The sequence below is a fragment of the Leucopleurus acutus genome, assembly GCF_964270905.1.
Source record: "Leucopleurus acutus genome assembly, chromosome: X".
In the NCBI taxonomy this organism is placed as follows: Eukaryota; Metazoa; Chordata; class Mammalia; order Artiodactyla; family Delphinidae; genus Leucopleurus; species Leucopleurus acutus.
The window spans coordinates 88,363,762-88,389,820 of NC_139148.1; the positions used below are offsets into that span (position 1 = coordinate 88,363,762).

Genomic DNA, 26,059 nt, shown 5'->3' on the forward strand with positions numbered 1-26,059 from the left:
AGACCAATCACAAGCACTGAAATTGAAACTGTGATTAAAAATCTTCCAACAGGGGCTTCCCTGGTGGCGCAGTGGTTGAGAGTCCGCCTGCCGATGCAGGGGACATGGGTTCGTGCCCCAGTCCAGGAAAATCCCACATGCCGCGAAGTGGCTAGGCCCATGAGCCGCGACCACTAAGCCTGCGCGTCCGGAGCCTGTGCTCCGCAACGGGAGAGGCCACAAGAGTGAGAGGCCCACATACCGCAAAAAAAAAAAATCTTCCAACAAAAAAGCCCAAGACCAGATGGCTTCACAGGCAAATTCTATCAAACATTTAGAAAAGAGCTAACACCTATCCTTCTCAAACTCTTCCAAAATATAGCAGAGGGAGGAACACTCCCAAACTCATTCTATGAGGCCACCATCACTGTGATACCAAAACCAGACAAAGATGTGAAAAAGAAAGAAAACCATAGGCCAATATCACTGATGAACATAGATGCAAAAATCCTCAACAGAATACTAGCAAACAGAATCCAACAGCACATTAAAAGGATCATACACCATGATCAACTGGGGTTTATCTCAAGAATGCAAGGATTCGTCAATATACGCAAATCAATCAACGTGATACACCATATTAACAAATTGAAGGAGAAAAACCATATGATCCTCTCAATCAATGCAGAGAAAACTTTTGACATAATTCAACACCCATTTATGATAAAAACCCTCCAGAAAGTTGGCATAGTGGGAACATTTCTCAACATAATAAAGGCCATATATGACAAACCCACAGCCAACATGGTCCTCAATGCTGAAAAACTGAAAGCATTTCCACTAAGATCAGGAACAAGACAAGGTTGCCCACTCTCACCACTCTTACTCAACATAGTTTTGGAAGTTTTAGCCACAGCAATCAGAGAAGAAAAGGAAATAAAAGGAATCCAAATTGCAAAAGAAGTAAAGCTGTCACTGTTTGCAGATGACATGATACTATAAATAGAGAATCCTAAAGATGCTACCAGAAAACTCTGAGAGCTAATCAATTAATTTGGTTAAGTACTAGGATAGAAAATTAATGCACAGAAATCTCTGCATTCCTATACACTAATGATGAAAAATCTTAAAGAGAAATTAAGAAAACACTCCCATTTACCACTGCAACAGAAAGAATAAAATATCTAGGAATAAAGCTACCTAAGGAGACAAAAGGCCTGTATGCAGAAAATTATAAGACACTGATGAAAAAAATTAAAGTTGATATAAATAGATGGAGAGATATACCATGATCTTGGATTGGAAAAATCAACATTATGAAAATGACTCTACTACCCAAAGAAATCTACAGATTCAATGCAATCCCTATCAAACTATCACTGGCATTTTTCACAGAACTAGAACAAAAAATTTCACAATTTGTATGGAAACATAAAAGACCCCGAATAGCCAAAGCAATCTTGAGAAAGAAAAACCAGGCTGGAGGAATCAGGCTCCCTGACTTCAGACTATTCTACAAAGCTACAGTAATCAAGACAGTATGGTACTGGCACAGAAACATAAATATAGATCAATGGAACAGGATAGAAAGCCCATAGGTAAACCCACGCACATATGGTCACCTTATCTTTGATAAAGGAGGCAAGAATATACAGTGGAGAAAAGACAGCCTCTTCTACAAGTGGGGCTGGGAAAACTGGGCAGCTACATGTAAAAGAATGAAATTAGAACACTCCCTAACACCATACACAAAAATAAACTCAAAATGGATTAAAGATCTAAATGTAAGGCCAGAGACTATCAAACTCTTAGAGGAAAACATAGGCAGAACACTCTATGATATAAATCACAGCAAGATCCTTTTTGACCCACGTCCTAGAGAAATGAAAATAAAAACAAAAATAAACAAATTGGAGCTAATGAAACTTAAAAGCTTTTGCACAGCAAAGGAAACCATTAAGAAGATGAAAAGACAACCGTCAGAATGAGAAAATATTTGCAAATGAAGCAACTGACAAAGGATTAATCTCCAAAATTTACAAGCAGCTCATGCAGCTCAATATCAAAAAATCAAACAACCCAGTCCAAAAATGGGCAGAAGACCTAAATAGACATTTCTTCAAAGAAGATATACAGATTGCCAACAAACACATGAAAGAATGCTCATCATCATTAATCATTAGAGAAATGCAAGTCAAAACTACAATGAGATATCATCTCAGACTGGTCAGAATGTCCATCATTAAAAAATGTACAAACAATAAATGCTGGAGAGGGTGTGGAGAAAAGGGAACCCTCTTGCACTTTGGTGGGAGTGTAAATTCATACAGCCACTAAGGAGAACAGTATGGAGGTTCCTTAAAAAACTAAAAATATAACTACCATACGACCCAGGAATCCTACTACTGAGCATATACCCTGAGAAAACCATAATTCAAAAAGAGTCATGTACCAAAATGTTCACTGCAGCACTATTTACAATAGCCAGGTCATGGAAGCAACCTAAATGCCCATCGACAGACGAACAGATAAAGAAGTTGTGGTACATATATACAATGGAATATTTCTCAGCCATAAAAAAGAACGAAACTGAGTCATTTGTTGAGATGTGGATGGACCTAGCGACTGTCATACAGAGTGAAGTAAGTCAGAAAAACAAATATTGTATATTAACGCATGTATGTGAAAATGGTACAGATGAACCAGTTTGCAGGGCAGAAGTTCAGACACAGATGTAGAGAACAGACGTGTGGACACCAAGGGGGGAAAACCATGGTGGGGTGGGGATGGTTGTGTGAATTGGGTGATTGTGATTGACATGTATACACTGATGTGTATAAAATTGATGACTAATAAGAACCTGCAGTATAAAAAAAAACAAAGAAAAACAACTAATACTAAACTTCCTTTGGGTTATTTGTATGGAAATACATTAATATAAATGTTTCAGACATTACATGAAATTTCTAAAAATCTTATATGTTCTGGTATAATGTTATATGTCATAATCTAGTTATTACTTTAAAATGTATATTTCAGAAATAACTAAATATCCTTATCAATTGCATTAATATGAACTTTCATCAAATCTTTAACCGTGGTCATTTTTACGTCTTTTGTCATTTACAGACAGTTCTGGGTGTACTCTGATGCTTTCACAAAAATGTTCCTATAAAAGGGTTTCATCTTCAAGGTGTTCATGGAAAAGACTCTGACAAGTACAGGTTTCTGGTAACTGAGTATACTGCTGAACTGAATGAATAAGCATTTTCAAAACTCTAATGGAAAACTGGTGAATTCATAAAAGTGCTAACAAAAGATCAAAATAAAAAAAATTAATTACATGGGACTCAGTGAACTGATGAGGATGATTATAATTTTTGTGACCTTTTGTTTGAATAAAAGAAAAATCCCACAGGGACTCAGAGGCAAAAAATATAGAAATCAATTTTCACTGCAAAGTAAGGAGCTGTTACAGTGGAGGATTACTGGACTGAATGGCAATATTATGAAATAGTATGAGTATGTTTCGTGTTTGGTAATTGCAATCATTGTTGCTTTTGTTGTGGTCATCCATTTACAATGCTTGGTGTCAGTTTATTTATCTCTTGTAAAAATAAAATACAGTGAAAAATAAAACCTATGATTTTGATTTTAAAATTTTAATTATTTTGCCCTTGTTATAAAATCTTCAGTTTATGAGCGAATGAATGTATGTTTCATAGTAGTTTAAAATACTTTATGTGACACTGGAAGATTGTCTCAATTTGGAAAGCAAAGCAATTATGCCAGTAGGTACTCAATCAATGACAAACGTTGTTTATTAGATAACTGCTAAGAATATATTTTATAAATTAACCCATATAATGCTTTATCAGTATTACACTCTATCTGATGATTGTTAAATATGCCAACAACTTCAAGTGTTAAATAAATTGCTTCAGTCTGGAAAAAAAATTAATTCTAACAGTTGGTTAATTATTCTTCCTTAGTACTAACATTAGATATATAATATAATGTGTTTTAGTGTGCCTATAGTATTTGAAACACCATGGGCAAAGTACAGATTTACAATAAACGATGGTGGAGCCTTGATAGTTTAGGAGTCTGGCTAGTTACCCTTAAAACTGCTTTTTCCCCAATTATTTTTTTATTTTATAATTTTACTATCAAGCACTACTATTGGGCTCTATAATATAGCTGTGTCTAGTGCGCCTGTATATTCTGGGCACTGAACCAAGTGCCTGGCACAGGTGCATGTGAGCCTGTGCACGCACGCACACACACAGGTGTTCAATAAATGATTCCTGAACAAATGAAGGAAAGGCTATTAACTAGGTTTTCTTATGCTGCACTTGAACTTACTGAATAACATCAAGACAAAGGAAAGTCTTGTTAGGTAATGGCTGTGCAAACAGATCATTAACTAAATTAAATGCCAGCATGTCCTCCAATCTAAAAGAGAATCCATTTAATAATTTCTTTTTCTTAAAAGGAAGAGGAAAATAAACAAGAGGGTTTTTGTTTATTTTTGTTTTGATTTTTACTATGATCACATGGCAACATCAATACTGGATGAAAATTCAGTTTTGAGCCATTAAACATTTTTGAAAAACTTCACTGAATGAAATATGAAGGGTCCCTCAAACTCTCATGACTCCCCTTGCCATGAATTTGGGGTAGGTATGTGCTTTTTTCATGTGTGTTCACTTGGCATTTCTTTTATTTGTTGATTGTTTTTATGTTGATTGCCCAATTTCCCACTTGTAACCTTTCAGAGTTTCTAATCTTCCCTGCTTGGCAATCTCTAATCTCCACTGATATTTGCTCATTACCAACCCCAAGACAGATGAAATCCTCCAGAATGCTGACTACAGTTGAAAATGGATCAGCAAATGCTTTATCAAACAACTTTTAATGGTCCTATCTGGAGTGGATTTGTAATAATCTGAATCTTGACAATTCTTTGCCACCTGTTAGAGCCATCTCCTAACTAGGACTTAAAAAAATAAACAAGCAAAAGACATTGGCACACCACCAAGAAACATTTTTCCCTCTTCTCTTTTAGCCACTATCATAATTGGTAACCATTTATGGCATTTATAAATATCTAAACAAAAATATTTTGAGACCTAATAGTGTTTTGGACAGTGTACTATATCAAATATGCATAATTTGTTAGATGAAAATTTAAGAGTTTTGGTTTGGACTGAACAGTTAATGAAGGATATTTACCCAAAATGAAATGGTAAGAGATAATTTTTAGGTAGCAATTATATTTGGTTTCTCATATCCTAGTAAATTGTCTCAACACTTACAACACAGATTTCATTACTCACTGAATGTCAGGTCATAACTCTCGATGAAGGTTTCTATGGCTTATGAATCACTGTTCCAGTGCACAGCCATGGAAATGCCATCGAAAGATTATCAATGCAGCACTGCAAAATCATGGTTCATGCTTTTAGATCTGAAATCAACCTCGAGTTTGGCTACTCCATTACCTCTATTTCAAAAATGTCAAGACCCAAATCCAGGAAGCTTGGAATCTGTTCAGGGTCAGAAAAATCTAGCGTATAAACTAACAACAGAAGCTAGATTCACTACACCAGACCCCTATTCAAGGGCTCTCCTCATTTTTACCAGCTAGCAGTAGTACAGACAGGGTATTGCTGCTACTTTCTGAATTTATATCTCTTAAAGCCATTAATACTTGCATATCAAAGATAATGCAACCAAGCCAGTCACAGAGCCAGGCAAAAAGGCATTTTTTCCATAAGATGCTGGTCCTAAACCTTACTGTGAAAAGGCCATGAGAGCCAAACTGAATTGTGATCTTCACCCCTGAAAAACTGTTCTCTCCTTCCTGCTGGTTACAGACAGAAACTTTGGTATAAAAACAAAAAATCCAGGAGATTTCATACTTTCATCCCAGAACAACTGTACAAATGCAGCCTGACTGAATGCACTAAATAGTCTTTCAAAAGTTGCTTTCAGTAAGAGAGTTAATAAATTAAAAAAACATCATGTTACAGTGTATTTCTAACTTCCATATTTAGTAAGTGCCATTTATGTAATGTGCATATGACAAATATTGTAAGGGATTTTTTTTTACTGCTTTGCCATTCCTCCAAAGTGAAAGGAGTCAAAGGTTATGGGATATATAATTTAAGAATGTAAAGAGAAAATTATTTTTATGGGATAATTTTAATGCAGTGTCCTCCTAAGAAAAAGTAACTTACATTATTTTACTCTATTTTGGCGTCCACGGTCTTTCACTTTGGAGGCAAATTAGCAGCATACAGTGACACAGAATATACTGGAAATTAATTATGAACTTTACTATGGCAAAATGCTTTACTGAGATCTTCTGTGGTGGACTTGGTCTCAACCACCTAAGAAGCATTTCCAATACTGCTTTAAAACACATTTCAATGGCAAATTTTACAGTTTGCTGTTAGTAGGCTGTTTACAAGTATATAATATACTTTGTGTGAACTAAATACCACTTCTACTGAAATAGTCAAGAAATATCTTTTTATGTTAGGAGTAATACCTGTTGGTAGGTACAAAAGCACTTATTAAAACCAAAACCACCTAAAAGATGGGCATGAAAACCTTGCTTTATAAGGTCACACCCTCAAATAGCCAAAGAAAATTCTGAAATCTGTGCTTCTCCCTCTCTTCTTTCCTCAGTACAACCCCCTCCACCAGACCCTACGATCCTAAAATCCAACCGATCCTACCTTAAAGCTCAATATACACTCTAACCTCCCCAAATGTCTAATGTTGTCTCTCCTCACGTATACTACTGCAAGTTTCTACACTGCGAGATGCTGAATTTCCCTAAAGGGAGATTTCCTCCCTCTCGTTTCTTTGGCCTTTGCTCCCTCATCTCTGCCCCTTCTCTCCGTCAGTCCCCCTTCCCTTACCCTGACCTTCTAGTTCCACTGCACTTTTCTACCTTGCCTCCTCTGCTTTCACCAAATCACACCTCAGCTTCCTACAGAGAATACTAAAGCGCCCTGACTGGGAGAGAAATTATGTGGTATTTTTTTCCCTTCGAACTCCTGCCTTGTGAAAACCTGCAGTTCCTTTTCCTGGGGGCCATCCCTCTCGGGGCAGGGGGAGGTAGGGAAGCCCTTCTCTGCTACGTCCGTCTGGCACATTCGGGGCTACAACGGCGGGGCGGGGCGGGGCGGGACGGGGTGAGGTTGGCCTTTACTGCGCCACAGCAGGTGGGGGGTGGGGCGCTAACGAACCGCGCCCAGTCCGATCTCGGACTGACTGAACTGAGGCAGCGAAGGAGACGGGGCCGCCCCCACACCCCGGGACGGGAACTCACCTTCTCTGAGGCAAGGGCGGGTGTCTACTTTAAAACTACTGTCCCCCCTCCCCGCCGCCGCCATAGTGGAGCCGCCAAAGCCGCCGCCGCCGTCGCCGCAGCCACCGGCAGGCGAGCAGGCAGGGGTGGAGGTGGCGGAGGAGACAGTCACAACTGCTGCCGCCGCCGCCGCCGCCGCCGCCGCCGCGCAGGCGGTGTAGGAGGAGGAGGAGGCGGCAGAGACGGTAGCTTCCTGAGGGGAAGACTCCGCCGCCAGCGGTGTGGCTGTGCTTCGCGCCGCCGCCATCGCAGCGAGGCGCGGACAATTGCACTTCGTCTCTTTCCAGTTAAGTTCCTTTGTCTCCGCCTCCTTCTTAGCCCCGCCCCTTGCCCCTCTTCTCTCTCTGGCTCAAGCCTCATTCTCACTCCTTCTCTCCACCAATAGGAACGCTTCAGATCCGCGGGCCACCCCTCCCCTCCCCCCACGGCTCGGCGTCACCCGCCTCCCTTTGGAGGGGAAGCAACGGTGACCAAGGGCAAAGGGCAAAAAGCGCGGGATGTAAAAGCACGTGGGCCTCACACAATGAAGCTTCTTCTGTTGGAGGAGCTAATCTAAATCCAATTTAAGGTAAAAAAATGTCTGGAAACCAATTTATTTCACCCCCAAAATATCTCTAAAATATATGTTCTCCTGCCTTTCTTACAGCCCTCAGTGAACAGAAATAAGCAGAAGCCTTGGTCATGAAGCATTTCATCATGGGCCCTAAGGTCCTGCTTAACTATGGATCTACCCATCTAAATTACAATAAAAACCTGGGAATCCAGTACCCAACCAAAAAACTAGAATATTACTTATAATTTGAATCTCCTCACCATCTTTTTCCTCAACTTCCAAAGAAACCAATATCTTGATTTATGTTATTATTTCCATACCCCTTTTACATACATTCTAGCCATAGATGTGTGCCTAAACCATGTTGTCTTGTTTTCAAATTTAACAAAAATTTATATATTTTTCTAGGTAGCATTTTGGGGCTTGTTTCTTTCACTAAAATTTTGTTTCTGAGATTCATCCATATAGCTGTAGTTCACTCACTGTCAATGCTGTACAATATCCAACCATTTCTCTGTTGATGGGTGTGTGTCATGGTGCATCTGTGCAAAAGTTTCTCTTGGGTATGCTCTCCTTTCCAGTCTCACTTCCATTGCCCTATTTCAAGTACTCATCATCTCTTGCCAGAACTATGACATCTGTCCCACTGGTCTCCTTTTCTCTGATCTCAAACCCTCCAATCTATTTCCAGTTTGCTGCCATTTATCAATAGCTCACCTTTGCTTGTTAGACAGTCAAAGGACACACCTTTGCACTATTAGTCTCCCCTCTTACTTCCTTATCTCATCCCCTTCCACTGCCTCCACCTCCCCACACTTCTTTTACTTTATTATTTAGCTGTATTAAATCTTCTTACAGATTCCTATAAAAACTGTTATTTCATGATGTAATGCTATTGTATATATTGCTCCTTCTTCCTGAAATGCCCCTTTCCCCACATTAGGCACCTTCCTACTGAATCCTTATACACCCCTGGAAACACAAATAATACATCACTTCTTCCAGGTAACATGTCCTGTCCCTGCTTAGACTTAATTCCACCCTCCTCTGTGCTACACCTATATCTTGTGCACATTTTTATTGTGTGCCTCTCTTGTCCATAGCCTGGGACCATTTTGAGACAAAAGACAGTTTGTTTTATTTCTGACTTCTCATGGTCCAGCACAGTAAAGTCCTAGGGCAAAGGTCAAAAACCAGTGGTCCCCAAGCCTAGGTCCCTAAGTCCTTAGGTCTGGCCCACAGATATGTTTTAACTGCACAATTATTTATTTACTTGCCTGTCAACATTTGAAAGGGGCATTTCATACAAAAGAAAAAAGTCTCTTAAAAGCATTTGAAGATTTGGCAGTATTGGTTGTGTATTCCTGACTGGCAACAACTGGCTGGAGCTGAATAACAAATTCAGAGACTTGGAGTGCTAGGCTCTTAAGGACATTTTCTATGTTGTTTTTGTGGTTCAGTAATTTACCCAAGATTACCTGAGTCATTAGGTGGTTTCTCTAATGTTCTTTCCTGTCCTTCTCTAAGTTAGTGCAGCATTCACTCATCAAAGAAACTACTGGAAAGATCATGCACAAGAAATATTCCACTGAAATAGCCAGTAGGACAAGGTAAGCATAAAAAGGAGTGTTACTTTATTCCTTCCAATATGCGAGGGGGAATCCCTCAAAACCATTGTTTCTGAAAATATGAATCACAGTCTGCTGTATAAGAACTATTCAGTCAGAATCTCCTGGGAGTGTGCATCACTCAGGATTCAGTCAGCAAAAGAAAAACTACACTAGGTATTTCGAACAGAAATGATTTAATATAGGGAATCAGGTATTTTTTTAAAATTAGAAAGGTTAGAGGACTAAAACTCAGAGGACTTTTTCGAATACTGTCAGCTAGTATTGGATAGCCTTTCCATCCCCTTCTATGCTCTCCTCTGTGTTGCAGAAGCTGGAAGCCTATGAATTACATTTCCCAGACTTTTTGGCCAGCAGGATTCTGAATATGGTTTATGTCTCACCAATGGTAAACATTTTAGAATAGAATGGAGATAAAAGCCATTCTTTAAATGCACTCCAACAGATACAAAACATGAGTTTTTGTGGTGGCCTTAACATTCTTCTGCAAGGTTTGCACCCAAAGGCTTTGGAGGACCTGTAAGATTAGCAATGGTTTTCTGGAGCCCGCTGACCTCTGTGTGACAGTTACAATTTCCTGTCTTTGGACTATAGCAGTCAACAAATATTTATTAAATTATAGAGTTACTTCTTCCTTCTTAGGCATTATGGAAAATTCTGTGTCTGCTGTTCAATCAAACAGTAAAAAGAGGGGAGAGGATAATGCATGAAGTAAAAGAAAGTAGTTAATTTTCTGCACATTCCCCAACTCCATTTGGTGACATGCCATAAAACAAAAATGCCACCAAATCTGAGTTATACACTGTGACAATATGCACCTACTTTCCTGTCTTCCTTTTATACTTCTCATTGCTCTCTATGACAGTAATGCTATTAAGTGAATGCCAAAGTAATTTCTTTCACAAGAGAGAGGAGGTGGAATGGGGCAGAGAGTAACAATTGATGAAAGCCTGCTATGGGCTAGTCTTTTCCCATAATTTCCCAGTCATCTCACAACAGTGATATTACACTGGGCTCATTAACCCCGTTTAAAGAATGCACTCAGCCTCATGGATGTAACTAACTTTTCCATGATTTTCAATTTAGTGATTGAAATGGTTTGTTTATATCACTGGACCAGAGGGAGGAGGACAGTATTGGTTGAAATGAGTTTTAACTACCAACTCCCCAAATCATAGAGAGAAGACAGGGGTGGGGGGTTGTGGAAGTGGGTCTAAGGTGGAGGTCAAAAATAAATAAAGGAGTATATCTTTGAATATTTGAGAAATCAATAAGAAAAAGCATACCAATTGCTATTTTGCTATTTCTACAGTGAAACATAATATGCATTGTTTGGAATAATGTGGGGAAATTAAAAATTCATTATTACCAAATACGATACACTTAAAGATATAAGAAAATGGAAAAAATAATTAGAACATAATGTAGTGGCATATAGCTCGTGTGATTGACATAATAGGGAGGGTGGGAGGGAGGGAGACGCAAGAGGGAAGAGATATGGGGATATATGTATATGTATAGCTGATTCACTTTGTTAAAAAGCAGAAACTAACACACCATTGTAAAGCAATTATACTCCAATAAAGATGTTAAAAAAAAGAATCTAAGTAGAACAGTGATGTTCAAATTTTATCAACAAATAAAGCTGAAAAACAATGGCAATCAAATATCCGGTTGTTCAACAACAGTAAAATTAAAGAAAAGCAAATAGACACATTGATATGTACAAATAAGAAAGACATAAAATAGCATGTATAATGTGACAAAGTTTTAAACAAAAAATATATACATATGAACATACAGATATAACAACTGAATTGTGTACAAACACATAAAATGTATCTGCAGAATACTAAGAGTATTTCATATTTCTCCATTGTTGAAGCAGTAATAGTTATATAGATAAAATTATGACCGCATAAGATGTATCTCATTAGGAATTGATGTTATAGAAGTATATTTTTATTAATATGAAAGTTGTCAAATATCTCTACAGTTAAATGAAAAGGAAGTTATACAGAGACTTCACAGAAAATATATCTGTGTATGCCTAATGTCTTGGCCTCATGGTATACACTTAAATATATTCTCATTCTTGTTCTCTGCTCCCCACCCCCATCACACAGACACACAGACACACACAGAACTCTCTTGTCAGTCTAGAGAGGGTCTGAGGGGAATATCCTACCATGTGATTTAGCATCCAGATCTCTACCAGAATCACTCTTAATGCTCCATATGCTCCATAAACATACAGAAAATTCTCACTGGTTGGGAACTATAGGGAAGTGTTTTCCTAAACCTAAGTTTATCGTCTATGATGGGTTAAGGGAAGAACAGTTTAGGTATTGTTCACTTTATCACCCAATGGAGTTTGGAGTCAGGGACAAATTTCAGCACCACACCTTCACTTGTTTCATGTGCTTTCCTGACTTCTGACTTTTACATTTTATGTTATCCATCCTCTTTACATCGCCATGCAGCTCTTGCTTTAAGAGACATCAACTGCCCTCTTAGGTCCTATTTAGAGTTGTTCTTTCAGCTAGAGACTACTCAGCATTAAAGTGACAATGAAGTTAAATAAAAGTAATTGCCTAAGTAATAGTATGAGCTAGAAATTTTTTTAAATTTAGAACTAATCTTACTACCCAGCCAATAATTATTTTCTGTATGTAAATAATGTCAGAATAAATGTCACTGTAGCCATTTTTTGTTGTTGCAAAAGGTTGTATTTCACGTGAGCATTTAAAAAATATTTAGCTCTATTATAGAGAGATTTTATGATACAGGAAGTGTCTGAGAATTTAGTTTGCTGATATCTGGTGTGCGTGCGTGTGTGTGTGTGTGTGTGTGTGTGTGTGTGTACTGAACAGACCAGATCCACGTCTTTGAAATTCTCTTCAACAGAGCCACTCACAAGTCTTTTCTTCAAGAAAGATTTTCTTTTAAAATAGCTCCATTCTAGAAGTGTTTGGGTGAGGGTCTGAATATTTTTACAGGGTCTTTTAAAACTACTCAAAAGCACCACAGGACATTTACTTCACTATAATAATGAGTTGGCATTTATTGGGTGCTGAACATGATGACAGAGAATGTGACCTACTTCAGGTCCTACAAAGACTGATGGGTCTGACTATGGGATACACACCGGCTGACTCTCACTTTAGCACTCAATCTAACAGACCTACTCCCTTCAGTATTTTGTCTTATCAGCCTCCAGGGACAGCATAGATGTGAGGTCCGCGGAAGTAAGGATCTTGCAACTCTATAGCAAGTTTATATGGTGATAGTTCACAGAGTCCTTCCCCAAAGACACCTATAGCCTTTTACTTAACTAATTGTACATTGGGGAACAATTACCCAGGCATATTTAGGCTCTTGGACATGGAGTTCTAGTTGACATTGATGCCTGAAGACCTAAAGCATATTCATGGCTCTCTGTTTGAGAGGGAGCATATGAATTATCCCATGTCTGACTCACTGTGGTTCTAATAAGTCTATGAAACAATCTGCTTGGCATCTCCCTGATCCACAAATATATAATTAGAGTAAATGTACATGGCAGGTGGCAGAACCTCCACATCGTTTCCTTAGCCTGTGAGGAAAAAGCTATTATTCTGGGGAAATCCAAGTGGAAGCCTCTGAAATTGCTACTACTCTGGCCAAGACAGTAAATTTTTAAAAAATCTTGTGGGGAGTGGCAGAAATTTGTCCCACTCTTAAAGACTTAGAGGATGCAGTGGTAATAATGCCCATCATTTTCCCACTTAATTTATCAGTCTGGACCATAAAAAGTCCAGAGGGACCATGGAGGAGGAGAGTAAGCCACCACAAACTGAAACAAGTATTAGCCTCAATTGCAGCTGCCATATTGGTTGTGGTATCTTTGCTAGAGCAGATTAACATGGCTTTAAGTACACAGGACATGGCCACTAATCTAACAAATGAGTTCTTTCCCATCTTTACCATGAAGAACGTCCAGGCACAGTTCACATTCACATGATTTGGACAACCTAATTAATGTAAGCCTTTGTCCCCGAGATATGTTAACATTCCAATTCTATTATAACATAGTTTGAAGAGATATGGAACATGTAGATATTCTGCAGAATATTGCTTTGGTCCACTATATAGATGATATCATGTTAATTGGATCAGATAAGAAAGAACTGGTAGGTACATTTGAGTCCTTAGTAAAACAGATAATGTTCCAGAGGGTGGGAGATAAAACCATCACAGATTCACATCAGTGAAGTTTTTAGGGGTCTAGTGGTGTTGGGCACACAGGGACAATCTTATGAACGTACAGGATGTATTATAGCATTTTTAGCCATCCACCATCAAGTAGGATAGATAAGACACCTGATAGACCTCTTCAGATTTTGGAGGCAGCATATTCCAACTTGGAAGTACTGTTCTGACACATTTACTTAGTGGTATGCAAGAATACCAACTTTGAGTTGGGCTTAATTGAGAAAAGGCTCTGTAGTAGGTCCAAGTTGGGGTGTATGCAGCCTTGCTGCTTGGGCCATATGACCCAACAGATCCTATGATATTAAAGGTAGGTACATGTAGAGGGAATAGATGATGTGTACTTTATGGAAAGCCTCAGCAGGATATTTACAACATAATCTCTGATGTCCTGGAGAAAGGGCATGCCATGTGCAATGAAGAATTAGATACCATTCAAAAAAGACCCCCCAGCACATTATTCGGCCTTGGTAGAGACAAAGCACCTGATCCTTTGACACTAAGTGAATATACAGCTAGAATTTCCCATCATGAACTGAATACTGTCAGACCCACAAAATCATAAACTTGAGTGGGTCCAGCAATGATTCATCGTAAATTGGAAGTGATATGGCTGGGATTGGGCATGGGCAGGTCCCCAAAGCACAATTAAACTACTGATGTGGGTGGCCCAGCCTCCCAAGTTAGCAAAACTGTTGCATCAGAGACTCAAGTCTCAAGTCACACTTGTGGCCACGAGAGATTCCTTATGACTCGCTTGGAGAAAGAAACATTCATGTATGGGTTGGCCCAGTATGCAGGTACAAGCTGAACATGGAATGCTGCTGCACTAAGCTTCGCTCAGAGGTAGCCTTGAAAGACATACCTTTTAAGGGTAAAGTTTCCCAATGTGCAGCGCTATAGTGAGAGCATCTGGTCATTCACCTTGGTTCAAAGAGAACTGGCCCAAGGTAAGAATATATATGAATTCACAGGCAGTGGAGAATGACTTGTCAAGTTGGTCAGGGTCCTGGAAGGAGAAAGATAGAATATCCAGTACAAGAAAATCTGGAGAGGAGTTATGTGGATGGACTAATGGGAGTAGGCAAAAAGTGAACATCTTTGTATTGCATATTAATACCCACTAAAGAGCACCTACCACAGAAGAGGTACTAAACAATCAAGCAGACAGAATAAGCTAGCCAGTTGACCTTAGACAGTTCCTGTTAGAAGCCTACTATAGTGCTAGCAAAATGATTACTTGAAGGGAGTATTAATATAATTAATGAATTATATTAATCAATTAACATAATTAATGTTCATTAATGAAAATGATGTAGGTTATGTATGGGCCCAACAGTATGTATCTCCTGAATCCATTTCTCTGTTTAGCAGTCCCACTATTATGCTCTGTCACTCTGTCCATCTTTTCCTTTTGGAGATCAGTGGAAAATTTTCTCCTATATCATACTATACAATAATTTCAGGAGTTAGGAAAACACATGAAAGAAAAGAAAATGATAAAAAATATTCTTTTCTTTACCAACTCCATTAGGTAATTTATCCTATAACCACTGAATGTTGAAAACAATGTGAACTGGGACTCGAATGCATAACTGTCTGACTCCAAATAAATATTTAATACCACTAAATTCTATGACAGTTTGTTACACAGCAATAGATAACTGGAACAGTAGGTATTAAAGTGACTTCTTTATGTGAGGGAGAAAGCAGAGTGAGGCCAGTTTCTGAGTGTGCCCAATGTGACAAACCTTCTTAGGTTTTCTCATTTTCTCCTCCCAGTGATCATGCAAGGAAGGTTCCATTGCTCCCATTTTGAAGATGGGCAATGCCTGAGTTACAGGAGGTAAATTACATTTTCTGGGATAGGTGCGCGCGCGCACACACACACACACACACACACACACACACACATCTGGAGACTATACATCCAAATATTGCTATTGGTTTATTTTGTGATGTGGCAAGATGAGAGGCAACAACATAAAAATTTCCTCTTATATTGATATATTTTCCAATGCTTGCCTCAAATATATTAATTTGGTCATCAGGAAAAGAACTTGATATACATTTTTAAAATGTAAGAAATGGAGTTTTAAATTGAATCAAAAAATTATTTTGTGTAAATGTATTTCTCTTACATTCAAAGGTGTTAAATATGTATCATTGACAGAAAAAAATGAGGTTATAAACACCTTTTACCTGCATCTTTTGTTCAGTCATATATCACAGTATATTTATAGTGTTAATATATAGTATATATTTTTTTCAATAATATAATATATAATACTATATATTCTCTTAGTATGTCATTAGCTTCTGAACACTCCTTACACCTTTCTCTTCCTCTCCCTCTCTCTCTCTGTCTCTCTCTCTTTCCCCAGGGTCTCACACAAACACACACATACACAAACACACACACCTTTCTTGTTAGCTGAGAAAAGATCTAAAGAATACTTTTTGTCATGTGATTTAGTGTTTGAGTGCTCTGCCTGATTTCCTGTACCACATATAACCCCTTCATGCCCCTTCAACTCCTTGTTACCTGTTACATGATGTCCAAGCTATAATATTGGGCGTCTTCACCAGATGGCACTGACCTGTGACTAAAAACAATATATATAGCAATCTATTTTAAATATAGATTGTGAAAAAGTATAGAAAAAACCCTAATAGCCATATTCAGTGTTAACCTTTTTCTTCACTCTTAAATTATTATTATGAATGCAAATAATACAGTTTTGCATTTACATTATCACATGGTGCTTTTAGGGTCGGTGGATGTAAAAGGCCTTCAGACAGAGTCCCCAGTGTGCAGGGACTTAGGGACCTTAGCAAAGTGGCCTGGATACAGACTGAAGCAGCAGATGCCAGGATGTCAACTACCCATAACCAGAGCTAACCAGTTTCACTTTAGCCACTGAGAAACTTCTCAGACCATCCATTTCCCAGCAGAGGGTCTATGTGGGTCTGTTCATATAACAGTGCCAGAAGGAGGGTACTGGATTGGACAAAATGCAATAAACTTCCCCAGTCTCCAACCACTAACCTTTATTCTTTTTCTGGTTGGCTGGGAGGAATACAAGTAATGATATATTCAGCAAACATATATTGAGAATATGTTAAATGCCAGGATCAATACTGCTTAAGTTATGTGCATTCTCTCTTTTACTCTTCACTACACTTTTATATGGTATGTACTTCCACTTCTAGTTCACAGATGGGGAAATAAATGTTTAGGGAAAATACATAACTCTGGTCAATTATCATGCAACCAGCAAGAAGTTTGAAGTCAGGTTTTTATGAAATATGTCTGTATATTGGATCTCTTTTTGAACAGGCCATTTTATTCCTGAACAATTTGTCATCCCCCTTCTAGCCATAAATGGGCACTTCTCACTTATAGGTCTAGGTATACAATATCCAAATGTAACAGCACCTTCAAATTAATGACATATCCCCATTCTATTACCCCATTTCTATCCTGGCACAAATCATGCTGAATTGGTGCCTGGATGAAGGGCAAATAATAGAATGAGACTCACCAAAAATTTAGTCTGCCTCCACCCCAAAAGGTTATTCTGTATGCCACAAGGAAGCGTTCCACAAAAGTCTGCTGTCCTATCCCAATATGATGGTTTTAAAGTTTGGTCAACTAGAAGTTCCTCTTTCCAAGGAATAGAAGTCTCCACACCTGATACTACTTACAACTGTGTGGCTCTTCCAGTGAAGAAAGATCTTAACTTAGTTCTCTGGGCCAGTATTGCTACATAGCATACCAGCTGTGGATCCACCTCATTACAGTGATACCAAATGAGGAGCCACTACAGGATCTGGGATGACAATGCCTATGACTCTCAACATAATAAACAGGCAGCCCCAGCACACCAGGGACTATATGCCAAAGGCCCAAAGTTGTGGAACATTCTAGTTCTGCTTGTTCTTGCTGTGCCTTATTTGGCTCATGGTTTGGATGTGGGATTCCACCACTTCAGCTCAATGCCAAACTGCTTGGGCTCCTTTTTCTCCTACTTGTTTGAAGTGTTCAGTCAGTTCACCGTTTCCCCATAAGAAGTTACTCCGTAACACCTGGAGGGCAAAAGGCAACTATTCAGCCACTTTTGTAATATTTTTCCAAATGTAAAACTTTGCTTTAAAGTCTTAAAGGTAGCTCAGGATTCATGTCAGGAGCTCCTGGTCCCCCTGCCCCACTAGGCTCCTTACAGGTATCACCCACAAGCCAGTAATGGACAAGGACACAGACAACAAACCATCACCTCAGAAATGATGCCCTCAGCCCAGCAGCCCAGCACTTTCAAGATGATGACCTCTGCCCAGTAGATGAACACATCTCAAATGATGATCTCAGCACAACTTGGCAGTCCTAGCCTTGACACTGACACTGCAAGATGTCCTGCCAACACAGTCCAATGCCAAAACCCACCAAATAAAGTTTCTGACCAGGCTCACCTTCTCTGTCTCCAGACTCAACCCTTGGCTCTTCCACCCCACCTATATACCCACCTGGATCCCCTATAATTTCCCTAACTGCCCTCTCTTCTCTCTCCTCCTACCTTATCCCTCAATTTCAATCTATGCAGGCCTCTGTTCCCTACCTAGATGATGCCAGTGCCACCATGGTTATTGTCAAATGCTTAAATGAAGATCCTACCCATCCTGCTTACCTACATCTCTATGATTTCATATCCTCTCTTATAACATGTAAGAATACCTTGCAAGGAACTAAAGCCTATTGGCAGGCCCCATTATCTATCCTGCTGCATCAAAGAACTCCTTGCAGATTATTTAGATTTGTTCTTGGCCCACTCTTTTCCATCTCCATGCACTGCCTTCTTGGTGTAAACTAGTACCCTCTAAGTTAGCTGATTTATTCCTACTGGTGCCACACCATTCTCCTCTTGGGTACCTAAAACCTGAATTGGGATCCTCACCTCCACTATCTCTTCACAAAGGCCTAAAACTCTACCTACTACTATGCATAGCAGTTGGGACCTGGCCGTGATTACTGTACCTATAATTGTTCCCACATCATTTTCCATTGTGACCCCCACAACTGCAGTAGCTATGATTTTCCCTTGTGCAACAACCCACACTTCACTCTCCACTATCTCGCAGTCATCATTCCCACTTCCTCCTTTCTTTGACTTGCTGGAAAATATTTATGCAACATGTTACCTAAGAGCTAAACCTCTAATAATGCTGGACCTGCTACCTGGTGCTCCAGCCTGGACAACCACTTATACAACTAACCCCTGTCCCCTTGGAGGTGTTTGATGTCCATATTGACTACTCATCATTTTCTCCTCATCTGGCACCCCTGCATTTCTTCCCAGCATTCCCTTGCCCTCATTAAATTTCCCTTCATTGGGCTTCCCTGGTGGCTCAGTGGTTGGGGGTCCGCCTGTTGGTGCATGGGATGCAGGTTCGTGCCCCGGTCCGGGAGGATCCCGCATGCCGTGGAGTGGCTGGGCCCGTGAGCCATGGCGGCCTAGCCTGTGCGTCCGGAGCCTGTGCTCTGCAGCGCGAGGGGCCACAACAGTGAGAGGCCTGCATACCAAAAAAAAAAAAAATTCCTTCATGGACCGTATATCCTTCCTGTCTCCCATCATCAATCAATATAATACACAGCCATGTCCCTCCATTAAGACTATTTGATCCTCACATGTCTGCACTGATCTAAATTTTCCCATCAGAAATCCCACTCTCCAAGCCCCCTTGGGCTACTGGTTCTCCTGTGGTACCACTCCTGTTCAGTAGGGTAGCTCCTCCATTCCTCCCCCTTCTGCCTTATGCACCTTGACCTTTGTTTTATGCATATTTAGTCTCTGGTCTCATTATATCTAATTAGAAAATCAACTTCTCTTATCTAGCCTTCCCACAAAAAGTAGCAGCAAATTATCTTTTTACCTATTATATTGGGCCTCTTCAAAACCTTTGGTATAACAGGCACAAATTTAGGTATTTTCAATTTATTAACACAAACTCAATCCATATAGGCCACCCAGACAATGGCATCACTCCTAGAAGACCATGTATATCAAGCAGCTCAAGCCTTAGAAGCCCTTAATGTGGCATAAATCTCTCTAGCTCCTATGGTAACTGATTAAAAGTTAGCATTGGACTACTTACTGCCATATCAAGGTGAAGTTTGTGCCTTAAATATGGGCCAACAGTACAGGAAAGATCTTTGGAATATTCCAACAGATAGAGAAAACCAAGTAATAAATATTACAAAAGTACTCTAAGAGATTCCCTGGGCCCTGGTTGATTTCTTCTCCTGAATTTCTCCTTCTGCCTGCAGTGAAGGTGCTGGCTGTACTATCTTTCAGGGAGTTATAATAATTGCTGATCTGATTATTTTGAGTTGGTTTTGCAAATTTGATCTCTCTCAAGCATACGTTTATCTACAGGAAATGTAGTAGGTTGCTGTGCTAACTCAGACCTCAGGAAAAAATTTGTATCCTAACTGATGTTTGATTTAGTACCAGCGACCTCTAGGCCACATTTCCTATTTGTGTCTGTTGCCTCCTTCAGCATCCTAATAAGGCTCACCCTGCCCACACACATACTCCACAAGCTCTTGCACCCTCTTGATGCCTCTTTTAAACTTTATGCTAATAGCTGTCTCTTAAATTTCATGCCAGTTGGGATTCCATATTTTTTAATTGAAGTATAGTTGATTTACAATATTATATTAGTTTTTAGCTGTACAACATAGTGAGTGATTTGGTATTTTTACAGATTATACACCATTTAAAGTTATTATGAAATATTGCTATATTCCCTGTGCTGTACATTATATCCCTGTATCTTATTTATTTTATACCTAGTAGTTTGTACTTCTTAATCTCCTTCCCCTATCTTGCCCTTCCCTCCATCCTTCTCCCCTCTGGTAATGACTAGTTATAAAATGCCCATGCACTTGCCTCTCTCTCTATCTCTTTCTCCCTCTCTCCCCCCAGACTTTTTCCCAAAACAACCATCTTCCTAGCATCTTGCCTCAGAATTTCCCCACTTGTGTGAGTAACACATCTTTCTTTGATAGTACCAAAGAATTACTGTCTTGATTTTCAGTATCTGAACCTAATATTTGCAGGCAAGGAGGTTTTATTTTTTAAATATTTATCTATTTATTTACTGAGGTAACATTGGTTTATAACATTACATAGTTTCATGTGTACAACATTATATTTCTACCTCTGTATACACTACAGTGTGCTCACCACCAAAAATTTAGTTTCCATCCATCAGCATATAGTTGATCCCCTATACTCATTTTGCCCTCCCCACCCCTTCCCCTCTGGTAACCACTACTCTGTTCTCTGTATCTATGTTTTTTTTTGGGGGGTTTGTTCATTTATTTTTTTTGTTTGTTTTTTACAGATGTCACAGTCGAGATGGTATAACAAGATGGTTTATTTACCCTCCACAACAGCCAAAACAATCAGGATAGGCTGTTCTTCCTCCAACTTGTTTGAGTCTGCCTAGGCAAGCAGGTACACATGCCCAGCTGAATCCTACACGAGGCCTCTGCTCCCACCCACTGTCCCCAGGCTTCATTCTATATCATTCAATGCAACATATCTGAAAAGGGAGACCACCACCATTTCACATGCACATCTATTTAAGCAATAGGGCAGAGGATGAAGAAATGGAGATGGGAACTCTGAGAAACAATGAATACATTATAATCTGAAAAATCTGTCTTTCTTGGAGAGGAAAACCAAATTGGGGGGGAATTCTGTCCTTTTGGAGAGAAAAGACAAAAACAGGGGAAAGACTTTTGCTGTGATATAAGCAAATTCATCCATTTAATTCAACACACACTTACTAAATATCCTCTATGTTCCAGGAATTGTACTAGATGTTTGAGAAAGAAAGGTGAATAAGAGAGCATACTCCTTGACCTTAGGGAGTTTATAGTCTGATGGAGTAGGCAGACAAGTAATCAGGCTTAAGATACATGTAAAGAGTGCTACGAGGATATTCCAGGATGAAAGGAGAGAGATCCCTGTTGGGTAATTAACTGAATATAGGGGATTCAGTGAGGCTTCACAGAGAAGTGACTTCTAAACTGGGGTTTAAGGATGAAAAAGAGTGGAACAGTTTGAGGGTATTTTAGACATAATATTTCAGAATTCAAAACAGATGAGCATGCATGATGTCAGGGAGACATGGGAAATTATAGTCCACTCAAAGGTCAGTGGGTGATTGGATTCAGCTGAAGTATAGGGTGTACATAGAGAAGAAGCTAAAGAAGGAAATGTCAGGAGACAAATCATTAAGAGTCTTGGGTGGTATGCCAAGGGGTCTGGATTTTATTCTTTGGTTGGTGTGAGTTACTGAAGAGTTTAAAGCAGGGAAGTGATAGAATCAGGTTTGTTTTTGAGATATAGCATTTTGATAGCACTGTGGAGGACAATTTAATTAGGAGACGGGAAAGGCTGGTTAAAAGAATTTACCAGTGATCTGTATCCAGTGATAGAGTTTTATTGATGCAAAAATAGCTAAAATTAAGGCACTGACAATAGGAATAAGGAAGAGTGAACAAATCCAAGTGATAATTAGGAGGTAGGAATTGGCAGCCAAGTGGATGAAGGAGAATGATAAGAAGTGATCAAAAATGACTTCCAACTTTCTGACTTGGACCACGTGGCTGTTTGTTAAGGTAGAAAATACCAGAGGGAAAGAAAGAGAGAGAAAGAGAAAGAAACAGTTTTGGTGGAAGAAGAGGAAAGAAAAAAAGGGGAAGACTTTACTTTTGTATGTCCAGTTTGATGAGCTCTGAAGAATGTCTTAGAAGCAACTGAGTGTGTGGGTCTACAATTTAGGAACAAGATCAGGAGGCTGAGATTTGTGAATCATCAACCTATAGGTGGCCATTAAGGCTAAGGGCCCGACTGGGCTCATGTAACAAGCTTGCATAAAGTGAAATGAGAATGAGCTAACAATAAAGCCCACCACAGGAAAGGCTAATATATCAGGGGCAGTTAGAGAAATAAAGCCAACAAGGGCAATTGAGACGCACTAGGCACATTTCATGAGAATCACAAGAAAGTGGTGTCACAGAATCAAGGGTAGGAAGTATCAATTGATGAAGAGTTCAAATAAGGTAAAGACTGAAAAGTATCTGCTGGAATTAGCCTTGGTAAAGCCATTTTACTGGAGGGATGGGAGGCCTGCAGTCCACAGTAGGTTCAAGAAGGAATGGGAAGTAAAAACGTGGAGATAACTATAAGAGACAATTCTTCTTTAAAAAAATACTTGATTGTGAAAACAATGACCAAAGAATCTCCATCTTCTTTATTGACTGCAATGAAAAAGCCAGTGGATAGTGAAATGTCAAGGGAAGGAGAAAGGACAATTTAAGGAGGAAGGTCCTAATGTCACAGGAGGGCAGGGGAGTTTCAGAACACAGATGTATGATTTAGTTTTGAAAAAGGAGGTCTCTCATTCCACTAAACTTCTAGGGAAGATTGTAAGGATGAGTGGAGATATAGATATTGTCATGAGGGTAGGAGGATGAACTGTAGGGAATCACATGTTCTGGACTCTGTTTTCTCTGACAAGTAGATGATGTCATTTGATGAAAACAGAGGACTCAAGGACAGTAGTGAATGTCTGAAATAACTACTGAGTTAAAGGGGAGAGAGAGCCAATGAGGGACACACAGAAGCATTTCTTTTCTTTTTTTAAAATCAATCCATTGAAGCATTTCTGGTTAGCACTGAAGGCCAAGTTGAGACTGTAGAACTGGAGCTTGTAGAGGCACATGTGCTTGGAGATGTGCTATTAAGGAAAATAACTAAGGAAAGCTATGATTACCACCCTCAAGTGAAGTAGGGAAAAATGGACAGTTAAATAAAATTGGTTCAAATGCTGCCAAACAAGCGGGTAGAATGGTCAAGAATGATAGAGGGTTTAGTGCATTGACAAGAAAGTGGTTAAAGTTATGAACTGGCAAGATAAGGAAAGATATGCAGACAGGAGATTGCTGATAGAGAAAATAGAATGTCAAATACTTGAGGTCTCTATGAGATCATACACTAACTTTAGTGGAAAGAAAGGAAAGATAGGTGAAAAGGTAGGAAGTGGTAATCAGAAAGTAGCACTAGAGTTTAAAATGTCAGAAGTATAGAAGTTATGAATTATGACTGTGTCCAGGATGTGGCCATGAGAGGGTATGCCTGGTATGGAAGAAAGGGGAAGACAACTGGAATTGAGTAAACCAAGAATCCGTGAAGTTAGGGAGTTAGTTGACTTGTATAAGCAGATATTGAAGGCAGTGAAGATGAGATGGATAGGATAGATAGTAAGGACATGAACATAAGGAAAATGACCAAGGGCTAGCAGACAGTAATGATCAAGAAGGGTAGCTGATTATATAAAATCAGATGGCATGAGTGGAAGTTTTTATATGCGGGTATAAAAATAATGCGTTCGAAGTGGCAACTGGGTTTCAGAGACATCTCTAGGAATGTAGTATCGGGGCTTGAAAGAACTATCAACTTTCCCATAGAAGCTGCAAAAAAAGGAAATGTCCTCAAATGAGAGCCGAGTTTCAATTGCAAGAATTCTTCCAAGAGATGGAGATTACATGCAATAGACAGGGTTCAGAGGACGGGAAGTATTCTGGATATAAAAGTATGAGAAACTGGAAAAGCTAACATTACAGGCAGAGGTAACAGATATGGGGTATGCTGGGACCACCTGACTTCAAAATCAGGAACAAGTGTGGTCTCAGGGGTGTAGAATAAAAAAGCAGATAGAAGAGGGCTTTGCTGAAATTTTTGGAGATCTCAGAAGAATTTCTAGTTTAGAGTATCATACTAACTGAGTCAACTGATCCCAAGACCCTCGCTACTAGCAGAGACACAAAAGCAGTCTGCCAGAAAATGGGGAGATGTTGTCTACAATTTTAAAAATATACTTACTCAGTTGTACAGTGGACCTGAGTAGATGATTCCTTCTGGAAAAAAGACCAGCAGCTCCTTAAGGAGTGAAAAGAATTGGGGAGGGGTGCAGTGGAAGAAATTATGTAGAAGTAATATATTTTTTAAACATTTTTATTGGAGTATAATTGCTTTACAATGGTGTGTTAGTCTCTGCAGTATAACAAAGTGAATCAGCTATACATACACATATATCCCCATATCTCTTCCCTCTTGCATATCCCTCCCTCCCACCCTCCCTATCCCACGCCTCTAGGTGGTCACAAAGCACCGAGCTGATCTCCCTGTGCTATGCGGCTGCTTCCCACTAGCTATCGATTTCACATTTGGTAGTGTATATATGTCCACGCCACTCTCTCACTTTGTCCCAGCTTACCTTTCTCCCTCCCCGTTTCCTCAAGTTCATTCCCTAGTAGGTCTGGGTCTTTATTCCCGTCCTGCCCCTAGGTTCTTCATAACCATTTTTTTTTAGATCCCATATATATGTGTTACGAAATTTGTTTTTCTCTTTCTAAATTAATTCACTCGTATGACAGACTGTAGGTCCATCCACCTCACTACAAATAACTCAGTTTCATTCCTTTTATGGCTGAGTAATATTCCACTGTATATATGTGCCTCATCTTCTTTATCCATTCATCTGTCGATGGACACTTAGGTTGCTTCCATGTCCTGGGTATTGTAAATAGAGCTGCAATGAACATTTTGGTACATAACACTTTTTGAATTGTGGTTTGCTCAGGGTATATGCCCAGTAGTGGGATTGCTGGGTCGTATGGTAGTTCTATTTTTAGTTTTTTAAGGAACCTCAATACTGTTCTCCATAGTGGCTGTATCAATTTACTTTCCAACCAACAGTGCAAGAAGGTTCACTTTTCTCCACAGCCCCTCCAGCATTTATTGTTTGCAGATTTTTTCATGATGGCCATTCTGACTGGTGTGAGGTGATACCTCATTGTAGTTTTTATTTGCATTTCTCAAATGATTAGTGATGTTGAACATCCTTTCATGTGTTTGTTTGCAATATGTGTAGCTTCTTTGGAGAAATGTCTGTTTAGGTCTTCTGTTCATTTTTGGATTGGGTTCTTCGGGTTTTTTGATATTGAGCTGCATGAGCAGCTTGTAAATTTTGGAGATTAATCCTTTGTCAGTTTGCTTCATTTGCAAATATTTTCTCCCATTCTGAGGGTTGTCTTTTCGTTTTGTTTGTGTTTTCCTTTGCTGTGCAAAAGCTTTTAAGTTTCGTTAGGTCCCATTTGTTTATTTTTGTTTTTAATTCCATTTCTGTAGG

At 39.3% G+C, this 26,059-nt stretch overlaps 1 protein-coding gene across 3 annotated transcripts in view; it reads right to left on the reverse strand.

Annotated features, from left to right (window-relative positions):
- Nucleotides 1-7,610, reverse strand: part of ZMAT1 (zinc finger matrin-type 1) — a gene marked incomplete at both ends in the record, with an annotated part of 37,756 nt that extends 30,146 nt beyond the window's left edge. For 2 of the 3 annotated variants that reach the window (XM_082865015.1, XM_082865014.1), the window contains one exon: nt 7,325-7,610. In XM_082865015.1, the coding sequence (XP_082721141.1) occupies nt 7,325-7,610 (286 nt within the window). Of the gene's footprint in view, nt 1-7,306 lie in introns of all 3 variants that reach the window. The other variant, XM_082865013.1, reaches the window with a different exon arrangement.
- Nucleotides 7,611-26,059: the final 18,449 nt, after the last annotated feature.